At 36.7% G+C, this 12,618-nt stretch overlaps 1 protein-coding gene across 3 annotated transcripts in view; it reads right to left on the bottom strand.

Moving 5' to 3' along the window:
• The window catches only part of LOC149820094 (DTW domain-containing protein), an 85,036-nt gene that overhangs the window by 56,687 nt on the left and 15,731 nt on the right, over positions 1–12,618 (bottom strand). For all 3 annotated transcript variants that reach the window (XM_089982494.1, XM_089982495.1, XM_089982496.1), the window contains exon 3: positions 802–897. In XM_089982494.1, coding sequence (XP_089838620.1) covers positions 802–897 — 96 coding nt within the window. The remainder of the gene's footprint in view (positions 1–801; positions 898–12,618) is intronic.

Below are 12,618 nucleotides of genomic sequence, written 5' to 3'. Positions count from 1 at the left end.
TGGTTGTGCATTTTACATCAGTTTGATGTGACATGGACCCTTGAAGCACGACTCTGATGTGGTCATATTTTAATCCCTATAACTCAGTGATGCATACATAAATCTTTGTAAGTTTATTAGTAGTGAAATTGGCTTTAGTATTTTGGGCTAATCCATGTTGATTAAACAAGCAAGAATTCAATCTAGTGTACTTCTTTACTTGCATAGATCATGGCAGGTTAGGTAAGGCTTTATTAGTGCTTCTCTTTATGCACAAGCCCAAGTTGGATGCAACTCCATATCTGTCCTGAAAAACATCTTTGGACAAACATCCATCACAGTTTCAAACTTTTGAAAGACAGATTTCTTAACTCATATGATTGCCAGTTTGATCTCTGAACTGCTTCTTATGTCTTGGGTCACATAAAATCATGATTGATTCATTGGTTTTCATTAGAGAAGCACATACACAACATCCAGGTACACAACAAATTTATCAAGGAAATAATGGTAATCTATTGCTTATTTTTCATTCCTGAGCAATTCAATTTGATCAGGTAACCACTTTCCACCACATCTTTTGGCTTTGGGTTAACAAAATCAGAATAAAAATTTAATTTTATGATCATCTCCAAGCATGTAAAAAAATTCATGTTTAAATGGGAAATAAATGTATTAATTAAGATCGCTCACTATGCAGTTTAATATTCATGTGAGGATAGAGTTCAGAATAATATACACATATATCTATTTTCATGTAAAAATCAGATATTCTACATATATAGAAATTTTAATTTAATGACATTAGAACTGTTTCCAAACCTTTGGGTGCATGTACAGCCAAAACCGCAATCCATGCCATAAAGAGCAAGGTACAAGTTTCGAACACATGCAATCATATTGAAGAGGAAGCCAGCACTGAAATCAGAAAAATGAGCAAGTTCATTAGACAAAAAGCCAATTTGTTTGAATATGACAATGGATCGTGTAATAACCAAAATTGTGTTATATGATCAACTTGTCAACTAAAAAGGTACTGGAGAACACAATGAAAAGAAGCCTTCATTCACTATGATAACTAGAAAACAGCCCAAAGGTGTACAATATGAAGATAGAAGGGCAGGGGCATAAGACACCTTTAGCAAACAAAGAACAAGAAGGAGCCAAATTAAATAACTTGAAGACATCATAAGATGCATGAAAATCACAATCTCATTAGCAAGTGCCTATTGAGATGGAACTAAACCATAAGACTACTGGAAAAATTCTGTACACTGCAGAAAATGGACAAGTAGTGGCAACAAGTTAGAAAGTGCAAAAAGCTACTTAGGACAAACCACGTGTTGTGCTCATGGAGGGTGATACAGTTAAAGATTTCAGTGGGCATTTATCATCATATACTACTATAATCAAAAGGTTTGAGAGAGAGAGAAGGGGTGAAAAGACTGGGTCTGGATCTCAGGATCCAAACCCAATTTGTTTTATTTAAACACATGCTCATTAATGGCATGTAATTCTAACATATCATGTAATGGGTATTTTCGTACCCTAATTTTGTATCTATATATACTTAATGAGAAGCAACCGCAGACCCTGAATTGGGTATTCTCACACAGCCATCAGAGTGTCTCTCTCCTCTCTAACCATTTTCTCACATGGTATCAAAGCACCAGGCATATTCTGAAGATCTGATTGTTCTTATGAGCCTCTCCAATGTCTTCCAAGGTATCTCTCAAATCTAAACTTACCTATTCTTCATTTTCTTTATTCTTTCTGAATTCTTTTTAAGCCCACGTACTTACCTCCAATGTATTTTCCTATTTCTAAAATCTGCATAAGATCTCTCTCTTCACCCATCAGATCTGATAGTTTTGTGAAAATCTCTACAAAAAGAGATTGTGTGTAACACCACAATACAAGAAATACAAAGAGTGCACAAAGGCACAAAGGAGAACACTCACAAGTGCACGAAGGCACGGATACACATGCACAACAGCATGAAACAAAATGAACTTCAATTCATAAGTTCCCAAGAGGGGCTTTACAATATTGCATATGCACTCACAAAAAAGAATATGTTTACAAGGGCCACTAAGGCCTATTTATAATGCAAAAAGAAGCCACAGGTACAGCTCAATATGACTGTTGGAGCTGCACCCAACGGTCACATTTGTGACTGTTGGGGCAGCTCCAACAGCTATATGGAGTTGTCCCTTTCACAACAGTCAAAAAGAAAAAAAAAGTGTAAAAAGCAAAAGTAAATAAAAAAAAAGAAAAAGTAAAAATGTTAGCTCATTAGGGTGGTTGACACCTATTGAGTAAAAGGACTGAAATACCCCTGATGGGTATTTCGGTTTACAGTTAAAAGAGACATAATATTTTAACACTCCCCCTCAAACTTAGGGTGTCACGACCGAAAGTTTGCCAAGAAGGAAGTTAAATCTTGGAGAACACAACGCCTTAGTGAAGAAGTCTGTCAGTTGATATTCTGATGTAACATAAGGAAGGTCAATGGTTTTTCTTAAATATTCTTCACGAACATAGTGGCAGTCCATCTCGATATGCTTTGTGCGCTCATGAAATGTGTGATTTTTGGCAATGTAGATTGCATTTTTATTATCACAACATAATTTTGTGGGCCCTTGAACTTGAATATTCATATCTTCCAACAAGTGAATCCAAACAATTTACATGGTAGTAGATGCCATGGCTCTATACTCAGCTTCGGTGGATGAAAGCGATACTTTTTGTTGCTTCTTGCATCTCCAAGAGATTAATGATTCACCTAAAAAAATACAGAAACCAGTGGTGGAGTGACGGTTATTTGTGTCACCTCCCCAATCAGAGTCAGTATAAGCAATTAAATTTAATTCAGACGTAGAAGATAGAAATACTCCCTTGTTTACTGTACCCTTTATGTATCTGATGATGCGAAGGATGGCGCTCATATGGACTGTAGTAGGTGCATGCTGAAATTGACTAGCAACATGTACTGCATGAGAAATATCAGGCCTGGTAATGCTGAGATACGTTAGGGATCCAACCAGTTGCCGGTAAGGTGTGGGATCTTTTAAGAGAATCCCATCATCAATCTTCATCTTCGAACCTACTATTTCAGGAGTTTCGCAGACCTTGTCATCTGTGATTCCTGATCTATCAAGAATCTCACAAGCAAGTTTAGTTTGAGACAAAAAATAGCCTCTCTGAGAATAGGCAACCTCAATTCCCAAAAAATGTCAGAAATCATAAGTCTGACATTTCAAATTTTGAAGTCAAAATAGATTTAATGCTCTTGATTCCTTTGATATCATCACCTGTTATTAACATATCATCAACATATAACAATAATATAACAATCCCTGCATCAGATTTCTTAACAAACAATGCAGTGTCAGTATAGCATGAAGTGAAACCATTTTCAGTCATTACATTGTTAAATCTATCGTGCCAAGCCTTGGGTGCTTGTTTCAGTCCATAAAGAGCTTTACGAAGACGAAGAACTTTATTTTTAGGGATTTTCATACCAGGTGGAGCATCCATGTAAACTTTTTCATTAAGATCTCCATTTAAAAAGGCATTTTTGACATCCATTTGGTAAATATTTCATTTTCGAATTGAAGCAATGGTGATAAGACATCTGACAGTAACCATACGAGCTACTGGAGCAAATGTCTCTTCATAGTCAATCCCATATTCTTGACTGTACCCTTTAGCTACAAGACGAGCCTTATACCTTTCAAGAGAACCATCACTCTTAGTCTTGACCTTGAACACCCATCGACATCCTATAGTTTTCTTGCCATTGGGAAGAGATTGAAATTCCCAAGTGTTAGCTTTCTTAAGAGCTTTGAGTTCACTCTCCATGGCTTCTCTCCATTCAGTACATTGTTTGGCTTCTCCAAAAATTTTTGGTTCAAAATAAGAGTGAATGGCACTCAAACAAGCTCGATATTTAGGAGAGAAAGAATCAAAAGATATGAATCTAGAGGGAGTCCTTCTAGTTCTTTCAGTTCTCCTAGGATGAGAATCATGAGTGGAAATAGTCTCACTAGGTTCACTATATAGTTCTATAGCACTCCTAAAGGTGCTTCTATCTTTATGCGAATAAGTGATGGGTTCTCTAGATACATTTTCTTCTTGAGGGGTAGAAGGGTTAGAGTTATTGTTGATCACAACCATTTCATTTTCACTATTATATGTTGATTCATCATCACTAGAGATATCATCATCCTTAGATAAAAGGTCAAAAAGAAAGGAGTAATCGGCATTTTCTAAATGAGATTCATTTTTTTCAAAACCACTATCATTTTCCAAAAAAGTTACATTCCTTGAAACATATAATTTATCATTCTTAGAGTCATAACATCGAAATCCTTTTTGAGTTTCCGAATAGCCAAGGAAAGCACAAGGAATGGCTTTTGGTGAGAGTTTATCATTTTTATCGGTAAGAACAAAGCACTTACAACCAAAAACTCTCAACCTATTATAATCAGGTTCTTTTTCATATAGAATCTCAAAGGGAGAAATTTTATCTAAATTTTTGGATGGAAGTCGGTTGATAAGATAGACGGAAGCAAGAGCCGCTTCGGCCCAAAAATTTTTAGGAATATTTTGGGAAATGAGAAGGGTTCTAGTGGTTTCAATGATATGCCTATGCTTTCTTTCGGCCAAACCATTTTGTTGTGGGGTCTTAGGACACGATCTTTGATGGACAATGCCACAATCCTCAAGATATTTCTTAAACTCATTAGAGAGATATTCACCTCCGGAATCGGTCCTAAATATCTTTAAATTACTATTAAATTGATTTTTAATCATCATATGATATGTTTTAAAACATGAAAAAACTTCATGCTTATGTTTGAGAAAATGTATCCAACAATATCGTGAGAAATCATCTACAAAAATCACATAGTAAGCAAAACCACCTTTGGATATGACAGGTGCCGGTCCCCAAACATCCGAGTGAATAATTTCAAAAGGTTTAGTACTAAACATAGTTCTTGGTTCAAAAGGTATAATTCTCATTTTTCCAAGAATACAATCATTACAAGATAAAGTATTTTTACAAAGATCTTTAACAAAATGTAGATACGATAATTTGGTAATGTTGGGATGACCAAGTCTCTTGTGCCAAACATTTATGTCTTTATGTTGGGCCACATTACAAAAGGTGTTTTTAGGAATTTGAAGAAAGTCCACATAGTACAAGTCTCCTTTCCTAGAGCCTTCCCCAATCAATCTCCCGGACCGGTGATCCTATATTAAACATTTATTAGATGAGAATTGAATGTTACACCCAAGGTCCGTGAGTTGAGAAACGGAAAGCAAGTTTAAATTTAATTTTGGTATAAGTCTAATTTTTGGAATAAAGAAGTTTTGGGTTTTAAAATTTTCAATTCCCTTAATTTCTAGAGAAGTACCATCTGCGGTCGAAACAAAAGAAGGTGACACATTTTTAGAATACTCGGAAAGAGATGAAATGTTTGGGGTCATATGAAAAGATGCACCCGAATCTAAGAGCCAAGAAGTTTTACCTGAAGGAGAAGAGGTGGATACGGCGGCACCGGAAATAGCTCCCTTTAGAAGAGGTTGAAGAGCCTCCACAATTTGATTGAGAGATAGAGCTTCTTTTGAAGATTCCTCTTTGGATGGTTGAGATGTAGTTGCCATTGCTAGAAGTTTCTTCCATTTTGGGCAAACCGGTTTGATATGACCCGGTTCTTTGCAAAAGTGACACGAGATTTTGCTATAATCTTTTCTTCCTCCTTGATTTTGATTCTTAAAATGAGGAGGTCTATATATTCTTAAATTGTTACCGGGTCTAGAAACGGCATTAACACCATCACATTCTTCTTGATTTGTGGACATTGCAAGCACACTAGGATTTTGCTTGCTAATGCCCATACGGGTTTCCTCTCCACTTAATTTAGTTAAGACATCTTCAAGAGAATGAGAGGTAAAAGAGGATAGGAGAGAAGATCTTATTTGCTCAAACTCGGGCCTTAGCCCATTCAAAAAATTGAAGAATCGGTCTTCTTCTAATTACTTATGACGAAGCTCTATGGCTTCTCCACTCCACTTGGGTTCAAGCATGGCAAGCTCATCCCAAATTGAAGAGAGTTCCGCAAAATACTCTCTTATAGACATATCACCTTGAACAAGAGTTAACGCTCTCTTTTGAAGATAATACTTATGGGACAAGTTCCTAGAAGTATACATCTTCTCAAGATACTCCCACGCTTGAGAAGCCTTTTTAAACTTTATAATGTTGGCATTAATCCTTGTCTCAACGGAAGAGAAAATCCAAGACAAGATCTTAAAATTTTTCATTTCCCATTGCTCATGTTTCCTACTATATTCCTCAAGAGCATTAGTTCTTTCATCTCCCTCAAGGATTTTGATTTCTCCTTCTTTAACCAAAGTAATTTTAGGCTCGGGTTCCGGAATCGAGCCTTGAATGTAACCCCAAAGCCCTTTCCCTTTGATGTGAGCTTCCATATTTCCGGCCCACACATGATAATTTGAGCCATTTAGCTTGAAACCAAGAGAAAAATGGGAGTCTTTCTCACCCATTAGAGAGGAAAGAAGAAAGAAAAGAATATGTACCACAATAAGATTTTAAATCTTTCTTGTTGTAGTAATCTTCTAAAATATTGAACGAAGAAGAGCCTCCACTCCAATCACCAAAAAGTTGAAGGCACGTTTTTCGAGGCACTTGATATTGAGAAGAATCACACCAATTTTTTTCTCCAAACAACCTTGCTCTGATACCATGTGAAAATCTCTACAAAAAGAGATTGTGTGTAACACCACAATACAAGAAATACAAAGAGTGCACAAAGGCACAAAGGAGAACACTCACAAGTGCACGAAGGCACGGATACACATGCACAACAGCATGAAACAAAATGAACTTCAATTCATAAGTTCCCAAGAGGGGCTTTACAATATTGCATATGCACTCACAAAAAAGAATATGTTTACAAGGGCCACTAAGGCCTATTTATAATGCAAAAAGAAGCCACAGATACAGCTCAATATGACTGTTGGAGCTGCACCCAACGGTCACATTTGTGACTGTTGGGGCAGCTCCAACAGCTATATGGAGGTGTCCCTTTCACAACAGTCAAAAAGAAAAAAAAAAGTGTAAAAAGCAAAAGTAAATAAAAAAAAGAAAAAGTAAAAATGTTAGCTCATTAGGGTGGCTGACACCTATTGAGTAAAAGGACTGAAATACCCCTGATGGGTATTTCAGTTTACAGTTAAAAGAGACATAATATTTTAACAAGTTTCTCTCCTTATTCTTCTATTCTCCAACGTATTCTTCTATTCCCTATTTTGATCTTTTGCATGATTTCACAAGTTGATATCACGTCCATATCGTTCTTTTTCTTCAGATTGACGTAAGACCAGATTCAGATCTGAGATTTTTCTCAGATCTCTTTCTTCTCGGATTTCTTTTCTTTTATTCTTCTTTGCATTTTTCGAAAAGAAAAACACGTTACATTCAAATAACGTGTTTTGTTTTGCATTTTATTGACTAATCTTTATTCAGATAAGTTTACTGCATAACCTAGGTTTCTGTCTCGGGTCTGCTGTAAAAAAAAGGCAGCCGTGTTCTCTGAAATTACATATTGGTTCTGAAATTTATTTCTGAATTTTGTTTGCTAGTCTTTTACTCTGAAATTATATATTGGTTATGAAATTACTCCTTTCGTTTTACTCCACTCTTGTTTCTAATTCTCCTTTGCTTTCACCTTCAATCGCCTATGGCTTCTTTTTTTTCCTCAATCTGGCCTTTCTTCCTACTTTCTTAGCCAACTTGTATCTGAAAAACTGAATAATTCTAATTTTCTCACCTGGAAAAGACAAATCATCCCCTTCATAAGAAGTCGAGATCTTTCTGGACATCTAGATGGCTCTATTTTTGTTCCTCCAGGGTTCATATCACAAGATGGCAAGACTGGAGAGGGTGACACTTCCATTACTTTTGTTAAAAATCCAGAGTATATTGTTAAAACACATGTAATCCATATATATTTATATATATAGTCTAATATACCCAATAGGGGTATTTTAGTCATTTCACAAGTACCCAATAGGGGTACTTGCTATTTTTCCCTTTTTGTATTTATTTTTGCACTTTATTTTTTTCTTTTTTCTTTTTGTCTTTTTACCCACATAAGGGGTCCTACCATTGAGTCGATGGGGCCCCCAACGGTCACATTTATGACCGTTGGGGGCTCCCAACGACTCCATGGGGAGCCCCCTATGTGGCTCTTCTTTTAAGGACATAAGGCCACCCCTCACTCTCCTTCTTTGTGTATATATAGGGGTGAACCCCTCTTGTATTCTTTACTCTTGAGAGCTCTCTCTCTCTTTTCAACAAGAGACATTTATATTTTTATGTCGTGTTGTCCCTTTGTGGATTTGGGTGTCATCTCTTTTGTTTATCCATTGGTGGACATTGTAAGTGCTTATAGCACTCTTTGTTTTTCCGTATATCTCGTTACATGGTATCAGAGCCTTGTGTATGCTCTTGATTCTTAATATAGCTAGTTGAGTAGTTATATATTGTTTTTTTTATCTCTCTTTGTTTGTCTTCTTGTGAGAGATTAAATGGAAGGAGAACAAAAGATTGATCTCTCCTTCAAGCTTAATTGCTCCAACTATATGATGTGGGTCATCGCCAAGGAGAACAACCTCAAGGCTAAAAAGCTTTGGGGATATGTTATGGGCACCATCCCGGAACCACAACTCCGACTCACCAAGATGGATGGTGATCAAGAAAAAACTCTTGAAGGAAATGCCCGCATGAAGGCCATTGAAGATCACCAATCTAAAGTGGAAGATTGGGAAAGTAAGCATGCCAAGATTCTTGCTTGGTTCATGAACAATGTAGAGCTCAAAATTTGCGCCAACATTGCTAAATTTCGGATGGCTAATGAAGCATGGTTCTTTATGAAAGGTATGTTTACTCAAAAAGACCTTGCTCGTCAATTCTTCCTCCAAGAAAAAATTTGAACTATCAAGCAAGGAGAAATGAGTGTAAAGGATTACTTTAGCACTCTTGGACCTTTATGGGAATGAGCTATCTTTACTAGAACCAAAGTGGGTTTCTAGTGTAATGTAGAACTAAGAAAAGAACAAATGGAAAACGAACACATAAAAGAGACAAATTATCTCTTAAAGCTATTGAATGTGTTTTCTTAGGATATGGAGAAAATCAAAAGGGTTTTAGATGTTTTGACTTGAAAAATAACAAACTCTATGTATCCAAAGATGTAACATTTTTGGAAAATGAAAATGGTTTTGTGAAAACTAAAGATATTGACGAAAGCGAATATGCTTTCTTATTTGATCTTCTCTCTCAAGAAGATGAGACTCCTCAAGAAGAAGAAATCTCTAATGAGTTGTTGAATGACCTAGAAGATATTCCTCTTAACAATGATGAAAATGAAAGTAATAGACCAATCCAAACCTATGTTAGGCGTGATCAACAAGCTCAAATGAGTGCCTTAGAAAAATACTCTCAAGGTTCCAACATAGAAGAAACCTCTTTAATGAGATCCGGCCGAATCTCCAATCCCCCTAATAGGTTTGTTTCCTATGAGTCTCTAACTCCAAGGTATAGAGTGTGTCTAATTGCGTTACACTCATTTCATGAACCTTCACATTATAATAAAGCCAAAAACATTCCCCAATGGGTTGAAGCCATGAACTTAGAGCTTAGTGCCCTTGAAAAGGCAAAAACTTGGGAAATAACTTCATTACCCACTGGAAAGAGATCGATTGGATGTAGATGGGTCTTCAAAATTAAAACTAAAAGTGACGGTTCATTAGAACGCTATAAAGCCCGATTAGTAGCAAAATGATACGCTTAAGAATACGATATAGACTATGAAAAAACTTTCACACCCGTAGCTAGGATGACTAGTGATAGGACTCTTATTGTCGTTACGTCAGTTAAAAAATGGCATATCTATCAATTAGATATTAAGAATGCATTCCTAAATGGTGAATTAAATGAAAAGGTTTACATGGATCCCCCATCAGGAGTATGTATTGGTAAAAATAAAATTCTCAAACTTAAAAAGACATTAAATGGTTTAAAGCAAGCCCCAAAGGCTTGGCATGATAGATTTAGTAATGTAATGACAAGTTTGAATTTTCGTTCATACTATACTGACACTGCTTTGTTTATGAAAAGTGAAGGGTCTTCAGTAGTTATTCTACTACTTTATGTTGATGATATGATCATCACTGGAAGTGATGAGCAAAGAATTAATGATATTAAAAAATTTTAAAAGAAAATTTTGACATTTCTGACCTTGGTTTCTTAAGATATTTTTTAGGAATTTAAGTGGCGTACTCTCCTCGAGGGTACATTCTTTCTCAGATGAAACTTGTTGCTGACATTTGTTCCAAGTCTGGTATCTCCGATGATAAGAAGATAGAAACTCCTGAAGTCATCAATGCAAAGTTAAGATTGGAAGATGGAACACAGCTCGAGGATCCTACTCCCTACCGTCAACTTGTTGGGTCTCTAACCTACCTATCCATCACTCGGCCAGACATAGCTCATGCCGTCCACTCTGTCAGTCAGTTTCAACATGCACCTACAACCGTGCACATGAGTGCAGTCTTAAGGATCATCAGATACATCAAAAACACCATAACTAAGGGAGTTTTTCTTTCCTCATCCTCATCACTTGATTTAATTGCTTATACTGATGTTCATTGGGGAGGAAATCCCAATGACAGAGTCTCACTACGGGTTTTTGTGTTTTCTTAGGTGACTCTATGATTTCTTGGAGATGCAAGAAGCAGCACAAAGTATCATTATCCTTAACAGAAGCGGAATATCGTGCTATGGCCACTACAACCATGGAGCTTGTATGGCTAAGAAGTCTCCTCAGTGATATAGGCATTGTCATCTCTATTCCTTTGAAGATGTATTGTGACAACAAAAGCGCAATTTATATTGCAAGCAATCACACCTTCCATTAGCGTACTAAGCACATCGAGATGGACTGTCATTACGTATGTGATAAATACCTAAGAGGAACCATAGCACTACCTTACGTCACATCCGAGTACCAGTTGGCAGACTTCTTCACTAAAGCCCTTGTCGCTCCTCAATTTATATTTCTCCTTAACAGTTAACAAGCTTTCGGTTATATCCCCGTAAAGCTTGAGGGAGGGTGTTAAAATACATGTAATCCATATATATTTATATATATATATAGTTTAATATACCCAATAGGGGTATTTTAGTCATTTCACAAGTACCCAATAGGGGTACTTGTGATTTTCCCCTTTTTGTATTTATTTTTGCACTTTATTTTTTTTCTTTTTTCTTTTTATCTTTTTACCCACATAAGGGGTCCTATCATTGAGTCGACTTTTGGGGGCTCCCAACGACTCCATGGGGAGCCCCCTATGTGGCTCTTCTTTTAAGGCCACCCCTCACACTCTCCTTCTTTGTATATATATATAGGGGTGAACCCCTCTTATATTCTTTACTCTTGAGAGCTCTCTCTCTTTTCAATAAGAGACATTTATATTTTTATGTTGTGTTGTCCCTTTGTGGATTTGGGTGTCATCTCTTTTGCTTATCCATTGGTGGACATTGTAAGTGCTTATAGCACTCTTTGTTTTTCCGCATATCTCATTACATATATATCCTGGATGAAGCGAGATCAAGCTTTGGTTACTTACATCACTTTCACCCTGTCTCAAGAGGTGCTTGTGGCAATCTCAGATGACTGCACAGCTATGCAGTTATGGCATCGTCTTGTTCAAACGTATTCTTAAGTTTATCAGGCTAGAGTTTTATTTTTAAAGAAAGAGTTTCAAATGTTGAAAAAGGACTCCATGACTGACATAGAATACTTAAACAAAATGAAGACTATCACGGATTAGTTCACCATCGTGGGTTGCACGGTCAGTGACAAAGATATGGTGCAACAAACTTTCAGCGGGCTGGGACCCGATTATCATATGATGGTTACTTCCTTGTTGTGTTTGCCAAGCTTACCTATATTTAAAGACCTTCGTGCTAAGCTCTTACAGTATGAGATGACTTTAAAGGGATTCTCTGAAGGTAATCACAACCTCATTTGAGCACACGACGTTCTTGCCACAGGAGTTACCTATGGTCGAGGACGTGGCAGGTATGAATCTCGAGAAAGGGGCGGTCAAGAGAGGAATGGACAAGGAGCTCATGGAATATTACCTACTCTCAGTATGCCTCCTAATCTGCAAAGGCAAAGGACAATACATATCGGCTTTCTCTGCAACAAAATGGGCACATAAAGGCAAATTGATGGTTTAACCCGCAAAATAGAGGCAAACAATTGGAGACAAGAAAGGGAATAGATACATTGAAGAATAGTGGAGAAGTCAAAGAATTGCTATTATCTGCATTGGCTGAATTGAATATCAAACAGAATTATCAAGGCACTTGGTATGTTGATTCTTGTTCCTTATATTGGTAGAAATAGTATAGTCACTGAAGATGGGTCTGTAATGAAATATGCGGAAAACCAAAGAGTGTGATACGCACTTACAATACCCACCAATGAACAAACAAAGGGGGTAACACCCAAACCCACAAAGAGACAACACAACATA

This window comes from Nuphar pumila, chromosome 12, assembly GCF_984573655.1.
Source record: "Nuphar pumila chromosome 12, dmNupPumi1.hap1.1, whole genome shotgun sequence".
NCBI lineage: Eukaryota > Viridiplantae > Streptophyta > Magnoliopsida > Nymphaeales > Nymphaeaceae > Nuphar > Nuphar pumila.
The sequence above is the reverse complement of the archived record's forward strand: the minus strand, read 5'-3'. Positions and strand labels throughout refer to the sequence as shown.